At 38.6% G+C, this 21,885-nt stretch overlaps 2 protein-coding genes across 17 annotated transcripts in view; one reads left to right on the plus strand and one right to left on the minus strand.

Moving 5' to 3' along the window:
* LOC100119391 (potassium channel subfamily T member 2) overlaps positions 1 to 21,885 on the minus strand; it is a 240,894-nt gene that overhangs the window by 4,224 nt on the left and 214,785 nt on the right. For 5 of the 10 annotated variants that reach the window (XM_016989186.2, XM_016989185.2, XM_016989184.3 and 2 more), the window contains 17 exons: positions 20,996 to 21,160; positions 20,580 to 20,800; positions 20,148 to 20,345; positions 19,835 to 20,061; positions 18,794 to 19,372; positions 15,178 to 15,339; positions 14,578 to 14,731; positions 11,885 to 11,893; positions 8,637 to 8,742; positions 8,268 to 8,395; positions 7,761 to 8,012; positions 7,469 to 7,640; positions 5,320 to 5,505; positions 4,922 to 5,053; positions 3,771 to 3,899; positions 3,604 to 3,648; positions 200 to 759 (listed from right to left, as the gene is read on the minus strand). In XM_016989186.2, coding sequence (XP_016844675.1) covers positions 200 to 759; positions 3,604 to 3,648; positions 3,771 to 3,899; positions 4,922 to 5,053; positions 5,320 to 5,505; positions 7,469 to 7,640; positions 7,761 to 8,012; positions 8,268 to 8,395; positions 8,637 to 8,742; positions 11,885 to 11,893; positions 14,578 to 14,731; positions 15,178 to 15,339; positions 18,794 to 19,372; positions 19,835 to 20,061; positions 20,148 to 20,345; positions 20,580 to 20,800; positions 20,996 to 21,160 — 3,425 coding nt within the window. The remainder of the gene's footprint in view (positions 1 to 199; positions 760 to 3,603; positions 3,649 to 3,770; positions 3,900 to 4,921; positions 5,054 to 5,319; positions 5,506 to 7,468; positions 7,641 to 7,760; positions 8,013 to 8,267; positions 8,396 to 8,636; positions 8,743 to 11,884; positions 11,894 to 14,577; positions 14,732 to 15,177; positions 15,340 to 18,793; positions 19,373 to 19,834; positions 20,062 to 20,147; positions 20,346 to 20,579; positions 20,801 to 20,995; positions 21,161 to 21,885) is intronic. The other 5 variants (XM_031923627.2, XM_016989190.2, XM_031923626.2 and 2 more) reach the window with 5 other exon arrangements.
* On the plus strand, positions 9,181 to 12,131 carry LOC103317536 (sugar transport protein 5). 7 transcript variants are annotated; one of them, XR_004344574.1, is made up of 5 exons: positions 9,181 to 9,446; positions 9,528 to 9,796; positions 9,888 to 10,164; positions 10,260 to 10,700; positions 10,923 to 12,131. XR_004344574.1 is itself a non-coding variant. In XM_016989191.2 (5 exons), the coding sequence occupies exons 2-5, from the start codon at positions 9,644 to 9,646 to the stop codon at positions 11,223 to 11,225; spliced, it is 1,179 nt and encodes a 392-aa protein (XP_016844680.1). In that variant the 5' UTR covers positions 9,189 to 9,446; positions 9,528 to 9,643; the 3' UTR covers positions 11,226 to 12,131. The 7 variants fall into 7 exon arrangements, 5 of the variants coding, with proteins under 5 accessions (XP_016844680.1, XP_031779492.1, XP_008214063.1 ...); XR_004344575.1 differs by having other exon boundaries at positions 9,182 to 9,446; positions 9,904 to 10,164; XM_016989191.2 differs by having other exon boundaries at positions 9,189 to 9,446; positions 9,888 to 10,169.

Consider the following 21,885-nt stretch of genomic DNA (forward strand, 5'->3'; position numbering starts at 1 on the left):
CTAGCGGAACTTGGCCAATGCGGACCGCCTCGTGAAACCATAGGAGGTTTTCTCTTTTTGGGGGGATCGATTACCACGACGGGGCTTTCTAATTGAAAATAAAGGTAAAAGTTTCGTTATACGCATCATGAGAGAGTAGAGAGAGAGAGAGAGAGGGTCTGTACGTGAATGGGCAGTAGAGGACGGGAGAGAGACCAACCTGAGGGAGTTGCTGCGCCTGAGGAGAATGTCGTCCACAACGCGCAGGGAGTTCGAGCGTCCGCGCAAACTGCCAGCAACGGTCGGACTGTCCGGCAGCGAGAGCGAGTTGGACTTGGTGGTGCTGAGCGGTGGCGCCCTGGCGATGCCGATGCCGGAACCGCGCCGGCTCCCCGGGCCGCCCCCGCCACAGCCAGCACCAGCACCACCTCCGGCTCCAGCGCTCGCGGCCGAGACAGCGGCGTTCATCTGCGCCACCAGCTGCGCCGAGCAGAAGCTTATGTTGCTCTTGCGGCGCGAGTTGTGACGCTCGAACGTCTTCTGCGCGGAGAACGGCGAGGGCCGCACCAGATAGACGATGTCGCCCTCCTCGAGCTTCAGGTCGCAGGACGGGTTGATGATCACGTACGACAGGCTGTTGCGCTTCTCCGAGACGTCGTCGTAGTCGGCGGTCGGCAGGTTCAGCGACTCCATGCGCGAGCGCACCAGGTTCGCGATCTCCGCGCGCTCGATCTGCTGGGCGTGGTTGTCGCGTGCTTCGTCGCCCAGGCTCACCGAGTACTGCGTGGTGGACAAGCAAGGAGGGGCAAACAGTTCGTTAGATTTTTCGCTGCTCTCGCATTGCTTTCAGTAATGTACACGCCGATAGAAGCGGCGCATCGCAGGATCGTGCTTTCGGGCCGCTTTTCGGTAGAAGCCCCTGACTGTGGTCGGCCCGAAAATATCATCCTGCGACACACCCTTTCCTGTCAAACGTCAACAAAAGCCTTCATTTTTGCAGCAAAATATCGTGCGTGACTCGGTCGATCGTTGTATAGGTACTTTTTTGCTTCGACAGCAAAACGGTGCAGACACTTCTATGTACACCTATCGCTATATCACGACTAATATTTTCAAACGGTAGTATTTGCTATAGTTTCGTGTATTTATAATGGCTACATCATTGATAACTTTAACAAAAATACAGTTAATGTGTGGTATTTAAGTTGTTTATCTATGAGTAAGTATTTAAAGGATAAAGCGGTTTTTACAAAAACAAAAAAAAACAACGAATTTTCAAATGCAAGCGTGCAAATTTTTCAGCGTGATTTTGATAAAAGTGTTCAATTAAGTGGAACTGCAGTAGTACATTTCTGGTTAATTTATTGTGAATAATCTCGCAAAGAAAAAATTTGCAAACTTCTTTAAATCTCTTAATATATAATATCTGATAAAGTAAGGTATATTTACAAAGAAAAATTGAAAAACTACTTATTGATAAAGCAATACCGGACAGAATAAGCATAAACAATTGGTATGCTTTAATCTAACATAAAGTTCAAACTTATAATTATCAATCGACTATAGTTTATATCACTTGTGATATTATCTCACCAGCAATGATGTTTATTTCACGGAACTATAACTAATTATAAAGTCCATAATCTTAAACACACTATTGATTCTATTTTAGATCCGAGTTGAAACGTATGATCTATAAACTAACTATGCTATCTCTTTTCACCTTTTTCGATTCACATTTTCGAATCATAGTACCTACAGATTACTGGAGTCGAGGCACCAGTGTAAAAAATGATTAAATCAGTTCGAATGTAAATGCCAGCATCGCCGCGTCGCGATGTGAAAAAGAACCTCATTTAGTCTCTCCATTCCCTTTCTCCTCTCGTCAAAATCAATTCTGCCTTTCCAGTCGATTCCTCCGAGTCACGCTCGAGGATACGGAGAAGAACACAAGAGAGGAAAAGGGAAAGAGAAAGAGAGATAGTAAACCTGGCAAGCGAACTTCCTGCCTTAGCGCCAAATGATCAGTCGCTCTGCCACACTGACACCGAGAGCGGGAATCACAGAGAGACAGAGATAGAGCAGGGGCCAACACAGGCACGAAGACAAACAGGCACATACATACGCTAAAGGCAACAGCGCGGGCACATGCGACACATTCCGCCCAATTCGCTTTTTCACGCGCTCTTTTTTCGGGCGTAGGTATAGAGCTCCCTTGTTCCCCTATATAGCCGTTGTCGCCGTAAAAGTGCGCTACGTCATTTTGGCCCCGTTTATACACGCATGCGGTCGCATACGCCGTTGCGTCGAATAAAGAGACAAAAGAACGAGCGCAAAGAAAAAAGGGAGGTATAGAGAAAAAAGATAGTGTTGTAGTCGAAATTAAAAAAGGGAAAATGAACTCTTCGAGATGAACCTTGAAAGGAAAACAGCGAGGAGAAAAAGTGTTAGTTTTGTAACGTGGTAAAGTAAATATTCGTAATTCGATGAAAAACTTTTATTTGAGTTACGTAATGTCAATAAAAAATGTTTGATTCGTTATCTTCAAAGAAGTAATACATAAATCGTTTCAAAAAGAACTTAACGTATAGGGGTCGTAAAAAACTGCTGTTCAATATGGAATATGAACATAATTTTTAGATTAATTGTATCATTGCTACTAATGAGTACAACAAATAAGCTAAACTGTCCGGCCGAATAGATAAGTTTAGAAAGAAAACAAGAGCGGTTTCCGTTGGTCGTGCACGCATATGCATTTGCATGAACTATCATAAGGTTTCAACGCTAATTTCAGACAGCCGAAGCATATTTTGCTAAAGTGGTGGAGATCATTAAACGCACATTCTAACTCTCATCTATAATAGTAGAGCAGTCGTAAACGTCACTATCTCTAGCATCGTGTGATTCAATAATTTCGTATGCGCATTTTGGTGGATGACATACGACTTTCATTATACAAATGCTTCTATTACTCCGAGCTTGCTTTGAATTTGCGCTCTGGTACTTTTTTTCTAGAAACTATATGACGCAATCTATTCTCATATACGTATATTTAAAAATATGTACTCTAATTAAAATGCACGTGTACAAAGTATTCGAGTTGAAATTAAAATGAAAGATTTACGAAGTATGAAAAATGCCAGGATCATCGAGTTCCCACGAAGCCTTTGCTAACTATTAAAAATATATATTTTTATTTTAAATTAAAAATCATACTTTCTAGAAAACCATCAAATAACTATAGTTGTGCTCTATATTGACAATTATTTACAATACTACAAAAGTATACGAATTCTTCATCACATTCGTATTTTACAATCCTCTTTATATAGAAAGTATCCTCGAAGGTACTAGTCTTGTAAAAGTAAATACACTTCAGTGTATTTAGAATTAGATACGCTTGTGATTAATTTGTCATTTTTACAAGAAAAATACTCTCTCGAAAGAGCATTAATGCTGTTATTGTTGGGTGTTGGCGCGCAAATAAATAAAAACTTTTAACTGAAGAAAGAGAAAAAGCCACTAAAACACACACGGTGTATAACCAGAACGCAAACACAAAACTAAAAACACAACAACGATACGTTAAAAACCATACAAGTAACAAGTATAATATTCAAGTACAGAGAAAGAAAGTCGATCGCAGCGGGCCACAGAGTAGTAGTTGTGCTGGATGCAGAGACAAAGAGGAAAAAGATATGAAAAATTGTTGAGTAATTTTAATTGATAATAAAAGAGAATAGTTTATAAAATTATCATTTCTTTTTTTAAATAGCTGATGATGCACATACATCAACCGTACTCACAGCTGAGGCACCCTTGTCGCGGGTGGTGCAATTCGCTAAGCAGGACGCGGCCGCCGAGTGGCGCATCTTGTATGTGACGCCGACGCCGGCGTCGCTTTCTGCGTCCGAGTCGCCCTGTCAAAAAGAAGAACCAAAACAAGCACAGCTCTACACTTACTGCCGTTTTTTTCAAAACATTTTTCATCGCCGCATTGTTTTTTCTCTCTGTTTCGATTCATCATCGTCAGTCTTGCGGCTGTCATTGGAATCGCACCTCTCTTCAAAAGATTTCTCATAATGTTTTATTCTCGTTTCATTTTGTGGACAATAATGACATTCAGCATTGTTTTTCAGTCGAGCAAAACAGTATAAGAAACCAAATTTACGAGATCTTGGAGTGCAGCTCTGCTTATCCATTATCAAATATAATATATAGTAGCTTCTAGCACGATGCATGAGCAAGCAATGATTGTTTTATAGAGTCAAAGTGAGAAACATGGCTCGCAACAAGATACGTGCTCATTACCGCAGCTGACCACTCGTTCGAATTACAAATTACATGATGTTAATTGTGATAAAAGCTTTAAACGTACTTTGAATCATCAACATTTTAATAACATTTTTACAATTTCATTCAAACGAGTGATCAACTTCGATGCAATTTTAGCCCTTCTATAGATAAGATAACCAAATAAAAGATTCGCATTCATACGTTGATCATTCACATACACGAAATCGTCGCATTAATATTAACAAGCTTCAAGTCTCCCTATAGATATATGAGTCACGTATGTACTATGCTTAATTCACGTAATGAAGTAAATAATCAGTAAAATGAGTGACAATCGAAGTAGACGTAGTCATAGAATAGTAGAGCTAGAGATAAAGAGAGTGGGAGGGGGTGAGCGAGCGAGCGACCACCACAACCATGCGCTACTCACACAGTCGACGTTCATTCAAAGGATTTTCTGAGAGGTTCCACCATTCAAACACATCGTAGAGTCGCCGAGTTTCCCAGTCCAGAGAGTTTTCCACTGTGTACGTGTATGCACATGGGTGTGGGAGAGAGTGTCGGTACGAGTAGATGCGGTAATGTGTATAGGTGTGAGCGCAGTTGGCCTGAAGCGCTTTAGCGAAGCGAGACTGCAGATACTTACGTGTGAGGTGTCAACTATCGACGTGTCCTGGGTCCTGTAAATACCGATAGGGATTTCACAGGTCGTCGAGCACAACTTCTGGTACAGCCGACCGTAAGTCCTTATCCACATATCCTCCTTCGTTATTTTCATCTGCAAAAAGCCCGCACGTGCGATCACTTTTAATATGTAATCATAATTATATTCAGCAGAGCTAGTCAGATTTCAATTGATTTTAGAAAGTTTGCTCATCCCGTTTTCGCACTAAGAGTAGCTCGACTCGATAAAAAAGTTTGTCTCCATAGAGTTATTTTAACGTCATTTACTGCGCAAACGTCTTTTGAAAAATTTCCGTAAAAAATTGTCGAGTTTTAACTCGGCGGAAAAATACGGCGAGAAATTGAGCTGACGTTACTCACCGATGTCAGGAATCCAGAACCTGGGGCCTGATCGACGCCCAGCAGCAGTCTCACAAATGTTATCACGTAATCCTTAACGAAGGCCTGATAGAGCAACGTGTCCAGCATAGAGGCACTGAATACGCTGCCAGCGGCGAACGGCAGTCTGAACATGTACGATATATGCGAGCCTCTCTCCTTTTCCCTCTGTATAACGGTACAGATCCCGTGTAAAAAGAAAAAAGAAGCACGAAAATTGTTAGTTGTCTCTGGTTAAATATAGTCCCCAGAAAGAGAGCTATATTATAGGAACCACTACATTCTACTTCCATACTCATGAAGGTTTTCAGAAATTATACATGGAGTAGTGTTCGCATATTATATATATATATATATATATATATATATATATTCATAATTATATTTATCACAACCTAAAACGATCAAGCACATGCTGTGGGCCCACCGGTACATTTCGCCAAGTTCATGTTTATTTATATTTTTCCTTTCTATATTACAATAATATGGATTTAGTTTTTATAGTACAGCATAATGCTAATAGATTGGCAACTATAAATAGGCAAAATGTTAGCGATGATTTGCATTCTACTAAGATTATTAATTTATAAAGTAATTAGTTGAGTTTTTTCTTAGTACACTGTACAGATTTAGTACATTGAGCCTTTTCTAACAGGCGGCTAAATGTTTAACATTCTTCTATAGCTCTATAATTGAAGCTTTATACGTAAAAAGATTATTTATCCAAAATGCATTTATTTAAATGTACAATATGCTATGATATTCTTATACTTATAAACTCACAAAAGTTGAGTATCAAGCAAGGTAATGAAAATTTCTAGGCATGAGTCACAACAAAATAAATTAAAGTACCGCAGTATACGAACGACTATTGATTAGTTGAAAAATTATTGAATAACAATTTTACTTTAAAAGGTATTATACAAAAATATGCATATAACAATTTGAACATCAGAGTTCTATAAAGTGGAATATTAGTATCAAAAAAGTCTTTTTTATTTAATCATAGTGCAGACTATATTATGCACGTGGAATATTCATGCCTAGGTTTACAGGGCAAAGACTCAAGTAAATAATATATCAAGCAAATCACACACACACACGCATATATATATATATATATGTATAATATCTAAAAGTGCTTTTCGACCACAGTCGGTGATTAAATAGCTAAACGTTCTCATCTGAGCAGTAGTAACGAGTATGTAGCTTTGATAACCAGAAAACTGATTTGAAACGTTACCTTTACACGCTAAAAAATAAGTAAAATATATTCGAGAATTCGAACCGCGATGAATATCTATCGGTTTCAATCATCGGGCATCTTCCCATTACACCGCATCCCTTCCTCTCACGGTGCTCCTATCTAGGTGACTCTATCGGGTTTCGCGGGACGCAATACGCTAGACGCGGCAGACGGCGTCGTAGGACTCGGACGTTTTACGAGCGCGTAAAAGAAGTTATTCGCCAAAGTCGATAAGCGCTGGCCAAAGTGCACGGCCGAAGGAGCACTTTATATAAAGTGGATTTCCATCCCGTACCCAAGCACGCCTGCACGCACGTGTCTCCGCGACTCGAGGCAGCTCGAGGTCTCCTCTATACCCTTTTTTCGGAAGACTTTCGAGACAATTTCCTTATTAGATGCTCCTACGACGACGGGAGAGGTCGCGCTTGCATCATCAGCTGCTCGAAAGCGAATTCGCTACTTCGAGTACAGCTTTTAGCGAATTTTCGAAATTCCCGTCGACATTGACGTTTCGCGCGGGGTTACCAAAGTTTCCCTGCGTAAAAACTTCGGAATTTCTCGAAGGCCGAACAAAATTTAACGAGATCCGAACAAGTTTTCAACAGATTGCCGCATTTTTGTGATTTCTCCGTTATGCTATCAGCCACATACAGAATAACTACTCAAACGCCTCGAGAAAAATCACAAAAACTCCCAGTCTACTACTTCCGATTGCGAAAACTTGGCTTCTCGATCACTCGCAAAGATGAGAAACGTGCTAGCCTACTGTGATCAATCGATAAATCAATCGGCAATCAATCGACTGATCCATCGACCAATTATAATATTATCAGTCATATCATCATAATAATTATCAGAGATCAGAGTGAGTGATTATTATGTTACCGGGGAGCCCAGCGAAGGCTCAGCGGGGTAGTTGTCACCGGAAGTAGTACTGAGGAGTACCTTTTCCATTTTGCTGAGGTGTAGGGCATACTTGTCGTGCGCGCGGAACTGCATAAAACGCATGTTGCTTGATTGCGACAGTTCCGTGATGCTCTTTATACTGGGAAAGAATCTGCAAGCACATTTGAAATGAAATACCGTGGAAAGGTTGAAAAAAGACGTGAAAATAGAAAGAAGGAGGTGCGCGTAAATCGCCCGCGAGTGACGTCGCGGGAAACGAGGATGTACTCACTTAAACATGGTTTGCACGGCGACTATGGTGTTGCAGTCCGCTAGGGTGTCCTCCTCAGCGGAGTTACTTAGTTCTTTATTGACGACGACGACGTTCTCCGCCAACGTAATGCCGGCACGTAACAGGTCGTCGAGGCAATCTATCGAGCCCAGCATCCAGTAAACGAGAGGGAAATACGAGATCGCGTCCAGAAAGGCAATTTCTGGCCGCCTCTCCAGCAGCAGAATTATAGGGTTCAGGGAGGTTTTCGATCTACAGAGACACGGACAGTGAACAGATTTTTTAGCACCCGCTCTTCACTTACCTACACGGAGTATTTGTCTTCACCCGGTTTACTTCAAAGCGAATCTTTGGTCCAATTAATTTACTCGCGTGTGCAGAATTCGAGTGATCGGTTTCACCCGATAAGGAAGCAAACAAGAATAAAACCAGTACGTCTGTCTTTGAAGCACGGAAGCGATGTATCGATTATGAAATTTGTCTCACTACTCCCGCGCAAGTACCTACCTAAAGTGAGCTCTCAACGGGATGATAAAATTATAAATGCCATTGCTGGCGTAGTCCGCAGCCAGTATGATCGTTTTATTCTGCCAATTGTACTCCTTTGCGTTTCTGTAGCTGCAGTGTTCACAGACCTGGAAACAAAAGAGGGTCGTCGTATGCAGTGGCAGCGGCCACAAAGTAAGCCGAAGAGCAGCTACAACGCGCTCGCGAGAAAAGACGCGCAACTTGAGAGAGATGAAAGACGAAGGAGAGAAGCTGGAGGTAAAGACTGGCAATCTCGTTAAACCAGTGAATGCGTGGAAAAAGAAAGGAGGAAGAGGTGAGACGCGCGACGTGCCTGTTTCTACAGATATATAGGTATGTGCATTATACCTGAGCAAGCTGAAGGCAGCAGAGCGGCTTCTTTTCTTTGAGCAGATAACAGAGAGTCGGTGAAACGCCGATGAACGGTGAAACTGGCGGGAATCCCTTGACGATCCTGAAACATCATTTGAATACCTTAGTGTTTCTTGTACCCGCGCTCCTTTGACAGACTGCTCTGTTGCATCGCGTCATCGTCGATGCGGATGTGTGTCGCATATACTCTTTGAACTTTTTGTAACGAGACATTTTCTCTTTGCGCGAGGAATATCAGTGCACATGACGCGTCGACTTGGTCCATGTAGAAGAAAGGAACAATTTTTGGGGTTTTACAGCGTCTTAACGTGAACAGACTTGCACAACACAATATATTGATTATTGGCTGTTAACGTGTTAAGACATTTAAATGCTCAAATTGTTAATGTCCTAGCGTATCTTTTGACAAAGTCGTTTAAAAATTATTTTGAAAACATTACAGATTAGTGAGTTACGAACAAGTAATGCTTCTCGACAATCTACTGCTGCTTTGTCGAGAAAGGAAGCGTCTTATTTTCTATATCTTAACTGCGTTTAGTCGAAAAGAAAATTAGTTTGCGATAACTCTGTATTTTTATCAGTGTGACGCGTGCACTTGAATACTGCTGTCCATGAGCGTTAAAGTCGAGCACATGAGCATCAGTACTAACATAGAGAACAACATGCAAGCATACAAGTCAAACGAAAGAAGCAAATAGTTGTTTATATTTTCAATTTTTTGTTCCAAAATAATAGTTTTCTCATATTTTCAGAACAATCGAAAATTTTGTTGTACTGTTGGATCTTGTAAGTAGCATGTATTCATTGTCAATCTATGAACGCGTGTTTGCTGTAGTGGTTATTACTATTATTTTTTTGTTTTCCAAGTGAACATAGGTGCTTTGTGTTCAAGCATTGTTTTGGGTTGGCCAACTCCGGCCTTTACGTATCTATATGGTCGGGGCGACTTTTCGGCGTCAGTTGTCTATTTAGACGGAGGATGGATGGAATCAGCGATGAATGTGGGCGCGACTATCGGCAGTCTATCTTCAATTTTCCTCACTGACGTTTGTAGCAGGCGAGGGTCCTTTTACCTCTCGGCCGGCGTCCTCATCACTTTCTGGATTTTCTTGGAGACCTTGGGCTTTGATCAAGTAGTAAGCACGCAAGTCACTTTTGGACGTATTTTTTCATTCTATTTGGGAAGGGTGGGAGACGCGGGATATGTTGGAAATATGCTGTTATCAGTTTATTATTTTTGCAGCTGGCCTGGCGGGGTTTGCTGTGGGAATTTATTCTGCAACATCTATATTGTACATAGCCGAAACCTCATCTCCCAAGAACCGTGGCATCGTCGGAGCGGCTATGATATTATTCGTCTACTTGGGAGTTTTCATGGTCAATTTGTTTGCATATTTGATGGACATTAAAATGCTGTTAAAAGCGATGGCAATACCACCAATCATCTTCGTGATTGCTATATACGCTTGGATGATTGAATCACCTTACTATCTATTTCAGCGGGGTATGGTAATAAAACTTTCCTGTATAAATAACATTTACTTCGAAGAATTTTTTCCATCTCTTGCTTCAACACATTAAATACAATAAATCTTTCAGGTACTCGAATCAAAAATATCCTTGAAGAACCTTCGTGATCGCAACACAGTTTTGGAAATTGACAAAGAGTACAGATCAATGGTAGCCTTTTTTAATTCCCGGTTTTTCAAGAAGCCTAAACAGCTTATGCTTGAATCATTATGTCCAAATGGTCTTCGTCCTTTAACTCTTATAATTTTGCCCATTCTTTGTATGAGCCAAATGATTGGTATTACTGCCATAAGTGACTATGCACAGATCCTCATTAGGAATGCCTATAAGGTTAGTGGGAGGCTTGTAACCTCCTGCATTGATGTTTTCTCCATCATTCTATGCATGTTTGCAATCGAGAGATTTGGAAGAAAATTCTTATTACTTCTTACGATTTTCGGCTCAGCACTATGTTGTTTGACTCTGGCCATTTATAATTTAAAAAATGAAGACCAGTGTCGGCAGAATCTGGTAATGACTTGAACATATAATTTTACTTATACTTTGCTACTTTCATACGTACAATTTTTCTATTGAATGAATTGTGTAAACAACCAACCATGTCGACACCTGTTTATTATTACGAGTATGAAAGTTTGTGCGTCATTCTTATAGATCTTGTCTTTTTTTTAAATACTTCTTTTTTACTACATGCCGTAATATAGTAATAACTATATTTAAATTTTTTTATAGCTCCTGGCAGATAATAAGATATTACCTATGACTATTCTCTGTACATATTACGCAATTTATGCGCTTGGCTTTATCCCAGTATTTCCTATAGTTGCCGGAGAGATTTTTCCTTGCCGAGCTAAAACAGCTGCGGTTGGTATGTGTTGGTACGTCGCTTCTGTACTTCATGTCTTTTTGCATAGAAAGTTCTTACAAGGTGTTGAACGATCATACAAATACGTGCCTAGCATCTATCTGCTTTACAATATTAGGATCCATAGGTTTGCCCTTTGTTATTATTCTGATGCCAGAAACCAAGGATAAGAGCTTAGTACAGATACAAAACGAACTCGACAACATAGCCATGGTTAATTTCTGATGGCAACAGAACAGCGAAACCATACAGATAGAAAGTACTCTAGATCTCTTATTTATTTTGGAATACAGAAGAATAAATCATATCTTTTTAGCAAAAAAGTGTGTTTGCTACTTTTAAAATTGTTATGGAATAGTTATCACACAATTAAATAAAAATGTCTGTTTCGAACGTAGTTCGATAGAAGACAATTTCGACACGATATTTGATAAGTTAATATTTTTTACCGATCATATATTATATAGATTTCAGGAAATAAACATTTCACGTACAAATTGTTAATTGTATCATTGACGCATTTACTATACAAATAATATTTATCAGAATCGTATTATATTTTTGTGATAAAACACCTTTTCAATTATTAGTGTTCGTGCAAAATGATAAATTCAGAAAAATATATATTCATGTATAACAAAGCGATGTACTTATATTAGATCATATATACTAAATGCCAGAATTATGCTTATCATGGATACTAAAAGCTATAGAAAACCAGAGAAGAGATTAAGACGCAAAGGTGCACACAATAATATCGGATTATAAAATAAGCATACACATACCGTGCATCAAAAAAGAGGAAAAGTGAAAAATGCGTGAAACTCACCCTTTGAAGCTGTGGGGGGACGAATACAGTCGACAGCGCGCGCGACGTGCGGCAAGAGGACGAGAGGTGCACAAAGACGATGCAGATATATAAGGAAAACATCAAAAACATCCACAAATATTTGTTTTTAAAGAAAAATAAAAAATTGTTGGGTGAATATGAAGTAGTTATCGTGAATGTCAACAACGCTTCTCTTTGTAATAAAGATTGAAAAAAATATAAAAAACAATGGTATATTAGCATGACATATAGATTAATGCGATGTATTTATCATTATATTTAACTATTTTATATATGTTATAAAAATTATGAATTTGAATTTTAAATAAGTTCAAATTAAAAAGCTATGTCTGGAGCAATCTTCTAAATTTCTATAGAATATAATCATCTATAAAGAGTTTGACAAGGTAATAAATGGCGTGGTAATAAGATTATTATATATTGATAAAATCGGGTATGTGCTCTGCGTATTTAGTGAATTTTTTGGCTAAGCACGGGAGTATACAATTTTTTATTCTATGTTACGATATAAAGACTACAAAAAAATAAAAGTAAATAAAAGTTTGCATGAATACTTGGCACAATGATAATTAAGTAAATGGCTTCCCAAACATCATTGATCAACGATAAAAGAAAGTTCTAAATTCGGCATTTGATATTTGACGTCAATTATGAGATATGATGATATTAATTTTTGCTGACTCATGTATCACATCACTATTTAAACTCATTGATGAAGGCATCGGAAATCATATCATTATATCTCGATATTTATATTTATAGAAAATAAAAAGATCGATCATCTCGAGTTAATTAACTTAATTCTATAAGGATAATGTTACTTATCCTGTTATATTTAACTAATTGAGTATCTTGCTGGTGCAACATCGACAACTGTTACAATTATATAATATAGAGATTGTACAATATAGAGTGTGTGCAGCGATAAATATATATATATATATATATATATATATATATATATATATATATATACATACACACACATACACAGTCGCATACAGTCGAGGTGGCTGCAGTAGTGGAAGATTCCATCGGGGAGCAGGTCGATTTATACGGCGCGTCACGCCTCGCCAAGCTTTTATAATTTTACGAGTCAGCCGTTAAAACGATCGTCTCCTCTGCGACTGCTGCAGACACGCGCCTCCTCCGTACGTGCGCGTGCGCGAAGAGTTGATACACGCGTTTATATGGCCATATCTCCTCTATCGGAATGTCATCCACATGTCCGCCTATTACTTTGTCTCGGGCATTTTATCGCTGCACACACTCTATATTGTACAATCTCTATATTATATAATTGTAACAGTTGTCGATGTTGCACCAGCAATGTACTCAATTAGTTAAATATAATAGGATAAGTAACATTATCTTTATAGAATTAAGTATATATATATATATATATATATATATATATATATATATATATATATATATATATATATATATACATACAGACGGGCTAATGTGCCCTTGCTCCGTGCGAGAATACATGTATAACGTGTGTGTGCGTGCGCAACGTCTGCCATCATGCATGGTGCATATACGATATTACACCAAGTGCTTGAGAGTTTCCTGAGGACAACGACGACGACGATCATGATGATGATGATGCACAGTTGCCTTATGCCGTATCCTCCCGATTGAATGCATGTGGATTATGTAGATGCGGTTTGCAGGATGTGGACGTACGAAGAGATCGTAGCACTGTTCGGTACGTTTCACGAGCTCGGATTTCGTGTCCTTGATGGTTTAATTATCGAAGCTTATATATATATATATATATATATATATATATATATATATATATATATATATATATATATATATATATATATATATATATATATATATATACACAAGTGTATTTATTGATTTCTTTCTTTACACCTGCACGGGAAGTACTCACTCCTATCCGGGTGGTTTGGGAGAAATGTCTACACCTATCTTGTATTTTCAAGTAAGATACAGACTGACGTCCAAGACTTTTTCCTAGGTACTTGAAAAAAAATTTTAAGGGAAGAGTTTTAATGAATTGTAAGCAAAAGGCATCTTATGCTCACAAGAAAAAATTCGGAAAATCCATTTATAGATAAAAGCCTGCCAAGCTTCTTGATGTACTGTAGCAACATAAATATTACAAAAGAGAGAAGATCCCTGCTACTGTATTAAGAAGCTTCTTTGGGGCATTCTATTTTGGTAAGTGATTAAAGTGATTTACTCTAAGAGATCGACCTTCTAAGTAACTTTTCAACGTGCGTAGTGTATGGAGCTTAAAATTATTTAATTTCAATGTAGACGTAAAAATGCATCGACTTATAAATTATAAATTATTGTTATAACAGAAAAATAGTTATCGCAGTGTATATCACAAGTTTCAAGGTCAAACTCACTATAACTGCAGATTCCTTTTTATAAACCTAAAATTTCTAACGAAAATTTTCTTAAAACTGTTTTGTGCAACAAAAGATTTCAAGATAACTGGTAGTGATGATGACTGATGAAACCTCATTTAAACGTATAAGATAACCCTATAAAGATTCGCATATCAGACAGAAAGATGCAAAAATATGTGGAGTACCACTCGGAAAATCTCTGAAATAACGTGTAGGTTCTACTAATCGGTGAAATTGCATGTGTGACACAAGATTCGATAAATGTACTCTACTCACGCTATTTTTTCGCTGGGCGATCGCCAAGGAACATCATCGTCCATTTCATCTTCGGACTCATCGCCCTCGTGATCCAGCGACTCTTGGCCCGGCAAGTGCAACGTAGAACTCGTCATCATGTCTGGCACTGGCAGAATACTCGGACGTCTACTCCCTAAAAGCAAATATAAGCCAAAAGCTATCAAGATTTCATTAAAGTTCTAGATTCAATGATATCGTGATTGAATGTAGCGAAATACTAATTATAGAATTTTTTAAACTATACCATATCGTAGTATTTTATTGCATTCAATATGAACTGACATCAATTAAATTATGGCTAAAATATATTGGCTGTAGGTTGTGCATGAATTGAATAGCTAAAGCAATTAGTACCACCTTTCACATCTTGTATTATAGAAGAGTATAAAATGACGAATATAACAAATTCGACAGGATAACTTTACTTGAGGTTTATTAAAAGTTCAAAAATAAATGAAACAAATTTCAGTGCAATCGGAGTAACGATCTCAAAGTTTTAAATTCGCCAGCACGCGAGATCGTGTTAATGCCGCAATAAATCTGATAAAGCTGGTAGAGCTTCTAGAGCCAATGGATTACCTCTTCTCTGAGTGAGAATTTCGGGGCTGAGCAGATTAGGATTCGGCTCGAGCGAACGTGGCACATCGAGGTGATTTCCGGCCATTGGCGTCTGTGGCGACGAACTTCCGTCCTTTAAACACTGCCTCGAGTCGCCCAATCCCCCAGGATCGAGATAAGTTGCTATACAGTGTAAATATACGATATTACATAAGTCCAGACCTTTTTTGTTATGCTTATATTTAACGCCTCGTCAAAGTTTATGCCTTCTACAAAGATATAGATGACTTTGTACAGAAGATGAATCTTCTACGAAATTAATAAACTTACAAAATTGAAGAAACAAATCGTTCTTAGTTAAGAAAACACTATTAAAGGCTATGTTAGAAAGTCAATGAAAAATTATTCTTCGATAACCAATCGAAGTTATTGCAATTGTTAAGGTATATGCACAAATTTAATATACTGTGTGTAAGACTCGAGATATGATGAAATAATTTTTCATGGATTCTGTTTTTTGCATAAATAAATAATAAATATTGCTACAGATTTACTGAATTAATAAATAATTGATCGCAATGCATATTTTATATAAAATAGTATAAGTATATAATATTAGGAATATCGTACGTTCGATCTAAACTGTTGGGCTAAAGTAAAGTATCTTGCAGTGAAAATATGTGTATTGTACATCGTTTCAGTAATAATGTGTCTTTATGTACATGTTGCGAACTTCAAAGTGTTGTTAGCAGTATAAAATTAGAGAGAATGATTTTCAATATTTGGTTTAAAATATACAGTCACAGCTCCTTACCACGTCAAAAATTATATTTATCGAAAACAGTGCAGATATTAATGAATTACTTCTACACGATAGTCTAAATGACTGATTTCGAGGCTTAGTTTTCCAATGCTCTTTCTCGATTACGGAATGTTTCTATTAGCTTTTCAACATTGACACCGAACAAACTGTACAGATAAATACCCTGCACAAACGTATTATCCTACACGAAAAAATTCTACACGTATATTTTCTAAACCGATTTTTCATTATTTTACTACACTGCGAAACTCTATACAATCATACAACCTAATTGTTAGATTTTTTTTACAGATGAGACTATAAAAAATTGCACACACATTGCGCTGAACACAAACAAACTCTACACATTTCAAGTCATGTCAACACGTTGTGTTGAATTTATGTGTGTGCAATTAATTATGTGTACAAAATTTTTTGTGCATTAAAATTCTGTGTATATGCTTTGTGTACACCTTGGGTGAGTGTGATATCACCGGTCCCTTTTTTACAACAATATAAGTTATACGCTTGTGTAGAGTTTCGCAGTACTAAAATAATGAAAAATAGGTGTAGAGAATATCCGTGTAGAATATATATATATATATATGTGTGTGTTTGTGTGTAGAATTTTTCGTATAGGAAAATACGTTTTGTGTAGGGTATTTATGTGTACAGTTTGTTCGGTGTCGCAAAAACTTGTCATCAGGCATTTAACATTTTCTTTCAAAACGAAATTTTATCATTAGCAGCAGTTGATGACACTGTACAAACTCTACACAAAAATAACCCTACACGCTACACAAAATAATTCTACACAGGAAATAACTGCACGGAAAAATTCTACACAGATATTCACTGCACGGAAATTCCCTACACACATTTTTGGTAATTTTACTACACCGCAAAACTCTACACAATCATATAACCTATTATTATACATTGTTGACAACAATAGGTTATACGGTGTCCAGTTGATCGCAGCTTACATCGAGCGCTATAAAAAAGTTAATCCAAACTCGTAAGTACTCGGATCACATTGCAGTTTTAATACGCGCGAAAAACGAGTTAACGAATAGTAGGTTCGAACGAAGTCTGAGTGTGCATAATAAATGAAATTTGTGCGAGTCCCGTCTGCATGAAAGCTAGTGCTTTGATAGCGTTTGTCTGCGAAGCACATCCGTTAAAATGCATCCTTCGCCTGCCTTGCTCTCGTACTCTTAGCAAGTGACCTAGAAATTATTCGGTGCGCTATTTCGCGTTGCTGCAGCATGCATGCACATATTGCACACTTTGGCGTCTACCGTGTCTACTCGCTCATGCCACTGTCAGTCATAGTCAAAGTCACATTTCGCCCCAGATTATATCGTTTGTCTTTTCTCAGAATCTCGTTGTGTATTCACGGTAAGTACCGAAACCCGGATTCGCACTTGAGGAATCACTTCTTTAAATTTAGACGTACATGTGGAATCGCGTGTGTCAATAAAAAAACTTCCGTAAATAGGAGTTTCATGTATTTGAATTTCGACGCATGAACTTTTCGTTTTGCTATTATAGTCATTCTACTGTACATGGGTATATGAGCGTTCAATAAAAGGAAAATACATGATTTTCAATAAAAAAGAAAACAAAACAAATGATACATCTTTTAATAGAAGTGAGATATTGATTTGGTTAGCGATGCAGTCTACTATAAATCAGCTTTACCTTCATCAGCAAATTTCACAAGATATAGTCGAAGAAAAATTGTGAAAATTTTATTGGAGTTGTTGAGATTTTTAACTGTAAATAAATTTTGTAATGAAATGATAGTTCAATTTCAATATTCGACAGGAAAGAGGGATTCGTTTGGGACCTCCTATGTATTACAGAGCGTTGCGCAGTCTTGTTGTGTGTATGTTTAATGATTTTTAAGGAATTATTATTTCAAGGTGTGGAATATTACATGTAATACAAGTGTATTGGAGTTAATAAGCAATAAGTTAATTAATAAAATAAAAATGAAGATGATTAAAGATCATGCAGATATTAATTAAACGTGTGCTGATATTATAATTTGAGGCATCAAAACTATTAATATCTTTATAATAAGTGATGAGGAGGACAGCACATAATTATTTATGCTGCAATTAAAATAATTCATAAAAATATATTATTCAAATAGTAAATTTAAATATTCGCGTGATGTGATTAAGAGTTTAAATTAATCCGAGACTTCTATATGTGTATGTCAGTGTTGCGGATGACTAAAGAGCATAAATTATAAATAACGTCGTTATTACTGAAATCCTCCACCTCACCCGAACACAGAGTCTATATAAGAGTTAATAATTTAACTGCAAACATAAGGCCGAATTTTGAATTTCTCATTCTGTTCAATGATTAAAATAACGGCCGATGGTTAAGTCAGCGAATTATGAAAAAACCACAATTTTGCAGACAAAAGATAAATGTACTATTCACCTCATTGATGATAAAACAATCACCTTTAGAGCTAAACGATATAAAAGAACAATAGACATCATATCATCAATATTGAATAATGCCCAGCGATTGAGAGATTTTTAAGACAATATCAGTAAAATGAATGTAATTATATTTGATTGCATTATTCCCGTGCAAAGAAGGATGTTCTTTTGCAGATTGGAATGTATTCAATATTCACCAATGATCGATAAATTTGTACTATCAGAAAAAGATGAAAGAGCTGAGTAAGAGTCTGAGTAGTATATCAGTGGGTGAGAAAAGTGAGCAAAGTATATAAAGATGCTGTGTGACGAATCGAAAAAGAAAGTAGTCGAATGAAGCAGCATAACGAAGCGGTCATGCGACACTCACGGTGGACATCGGATGCGAGCAGAAGGTTGTGGTGTTGGAGTGGTGTGGGCGTGCTAGGGAGGACCTGCAAGATAACCTGAGGGGGTCGGGGGGGTTGGTGGTTGTGGTAGTAGCTATGTCGAGCCCTTTTGGTGTCGCGAGTAGTAGGTGGTGTACCGGGTGGTAGGCAATTGTCATCGTCGTCGACGGGAGTAGGAGCCTGTTGGCCGTCGGCCGCGCGGGGCTCACTGTTATGATTATCCGTCTCCGTCTCCTGATCCTCTGTCGTAATAACGCGTAGTGTAGTAGTGGTCGAGGCAGAGCTGCTAGTACCGTTGCCAACTGCGTTACTGCAGGTCGTAGCCGTCGTTGCGAGAGAGGTCGCCGTCGTCAGGGTAGTCGCTGTGCCGGGTGTCGTGCAGCTCGCCGCGCTAGTCATCGTCGGGTTATTCAGGTCGGCCTTCGTCTCAACGACGACCTGCGTAGGCTCCATGCCTGTGGCGCCGGTCTGATGGTTCGCTACTACGAAGGCTGAATTCTCTTCTTTGGTGATGCTCATATAGTAACAAGTATCCGTCTTCTTCATGATATGTCTGGGACCTGTCGACAGGTTTTGCGATATGGGAAAATTTTAGCATTTCTTTTTTTTTTTTTTTTTGTTAACACAACTATAACCATCCATCTACTTTACGAAACTGGCGTTTCACTATATAACAGCGAGGTATTTTTCCTTGATTAGAAGGGCGCCAGGACAAATGGCACGTACTGAGCCAAAGGAATTGAATGGAGTAAAAAGCTTTTAAGCTGACGAAGGAAAAAATTGAAATTGAGTCTGAATCCTCGAGATTTGTTTAATGTTTCAGCTTACTTTCTATGTAAAAAGTGATAAAGATCGACAGAAAGTTAATCTTTTAATTTGTATTGAAAGTCCAATCATATATTTGCAAATGAACCAAAACTAATGAAACAGGAAAAAATTACTAAGTTTGTGTTCGACTGATCTCAGCGAATAAATTCAGACGAGTCATGGAATTATACCAAGAAAATAAAAAGACTGTTAACCTGGATTAAGTAGAATGGTATCTTCGTAAAATTCGGGAAGCTCGGCTGGTCTTACCGCTACCAAGGCAACTCCGTACTTTCTGTGACTATGAAACGATGCATAAGTGAAAGACTTGCCCTCGTACTCGCCGAAAAAGCGCGAGTCACCGAGGATTATGTGATAAATTTCGTTGCCCGAGCATTTTCCGTATAATCTGTGCCACTCTTCTTGCGATTGTTGACCCTCCCTAAAAATAGATCGTCAAATGTTAAACTGATAATGATCGGTCCTGGAATAAATGTAAAATTCGCAGTCAAAATTTGTTCAACTCACTGTCCTCTCGATGTGTGCAACAGAAGGGTGACGAGTGTCGAGGCACCGGGGCACGTGCAATTATTTGCTAGTAGTGCATACTTGAATTCGTCTTCGCACACCACGTGTTCTGCGAACTTTACGTGCAATTTATTTTCTGGTCGAAAGATTTGCACGTATTGTGGCACATTCGGTGCGAAATCTTTCACAGCCCATGACCTACGGATCGTCCAAAAAATAATTTAAAACAGCAGACACCTGATTTTAATAACAATCGAGCAGAGACAAGTCGAGGTGAAAATTTTATGACGTGAATAAATTACAGAATAATTCTCAGCGAACTTGCGTCACTTGCTGGATCGTTACAATGGCCAGGTCACTTCATAGGACATTCCCTCTGCTTATCTACTCGGACCACATTTTCGTACGAACTCAAGCTTACGCTAGATTTACCTTAGGATAGTGTGCTCATCGGCGGCAGTCTTATCCGCGTAATTCCGCGCCGCCAGAACAAAGCAGGCCTCGGCCTCGTTCATGCGCGCTCGCGCCAGGTCACCGTCTTTCAGGCACGAGCCCTGGATGTAGATTACTCGTTGCGCCCAGATCGGCACCTGCAAGATCATGCGCATCGTCGTGTCGAGCTCCATCGGCGAGAGAAGTACCACGTAGTAGTCCTGAGAAAAATTGGTCAGGTGTCAAAACTGAACTTTTAGAGTTGTATCGGTATACCAAGTCGACAAAAGTCAGATATTCATAAGTTTATTATGTCGTATATTATTCAAGACAGTAGAGGAGCGACTTAAAATTCCGAAGGAATAGCGCGTTTGTAATAAAACTGATGTATTTTCGACGCGCCTCTGTGTACTCACCTGTAGCAGTGGATGCGCGTAGAATTCGTTAAGAAAATCCATGATCGTGTCTGCTTGGAGGGTCGTACTGCAGACCACGACGTGTTTTTCGCTCTGAGCTCGATGCGACGAGTAGGATCCGCCAAGCTTTTGCCTTTCCATCCACGTGAACGCGAGCTGCTCGAACTATGGAAACGAGATGTATATCATTTGAATTTTCTATCGGCAAGGGGGAGGGGGGTGGACGGAAGCATGAGAGGCATGTATTGATTGGATTGGTCTGGCTATTCGACTCGAGAAACTGCACTGGTAATCAAAATCCGCCACCACGTTTCGCTTAGCACCTATAATATTTATACCTCGAAAGAGCTTTGGAGTTTGCGCCAAAAAGCCTGATGCGATTTGTATTTGTAACAGCGTGGGAAGCTAGAACGGACGACCGCATGGCTTTTGTGATTGACGAAATTTTGTTCAAGCGAGGGAAAAAACAATTAATACGGATCGATTCTTCTAATGGAGAATATACGTGATCCATGTTCTATTTCAAGAGCCGACTATGGCAGTTAAAAGCTTAAAAGCACACGCAAATTCCAATCACCATCTCTTTTTTCCTTTTTTTATTCAAAAAGTCGATTTATTCCTCATACACAATCCGACGAAGCAGTCAGTTTATCGACTCTGAGTTTGCTGTAACACAAAGCCAATAGTATATGTTTATGTGGCAAATAATCGCTTCTTCAAACATTTGCTGCAAGTTTGCAGAAGGTGAATCGCATTTGAAAAGTTACGTATAAGAGGTGACAAGCACTCAAAAACCGTACGTATACTCGCCTCTTTTTACAAACATTCCATGCAAACATTTCACGGATGTGTCAACGCACTCCTCGTCACAGAGGGATAGCGATCGATTT

The sequence above is a fragment of the Nasonia vitripennis genome, chromosome 2, assembly GCF_009193385.2.
Source record: "Nasonia vitripennis strain AsymCx chromosome 2, Nvit_psr_1.1, whole genome shotgun sequence".
In the NCBI taxonomy this organism is placed as follows: domain Eukaryota; kingdom Metazoa; phylum Arthropoda; class Insecta; order Hymenoptera; family Pteromalidae; genus Nasonia; species Nasonia vitripennis.

Coding starts and splice junctions, on each gene's coding strand:
- LOC103317536 (XM_016989191.2), top strand. CDS start 9,644: ATGGAATCAGCGATGAATGTGGGCGCGACTATCGGCAGTCTATCTTCA. Junction 10,170..10,259: donor ATCTATTTCAGCGGGGTATG/GTAATAAAACTT, acceptor TAAATCTTTCAG/GTACTCGAATCAAAAATATC. Junction 10,701..10,922: donor ACCAGTGTCGGCAGAATCTG/GTAATGACTTGA, acceptor ATTTTTTTATAG/CTCCTGGCAGATAATAAGAT.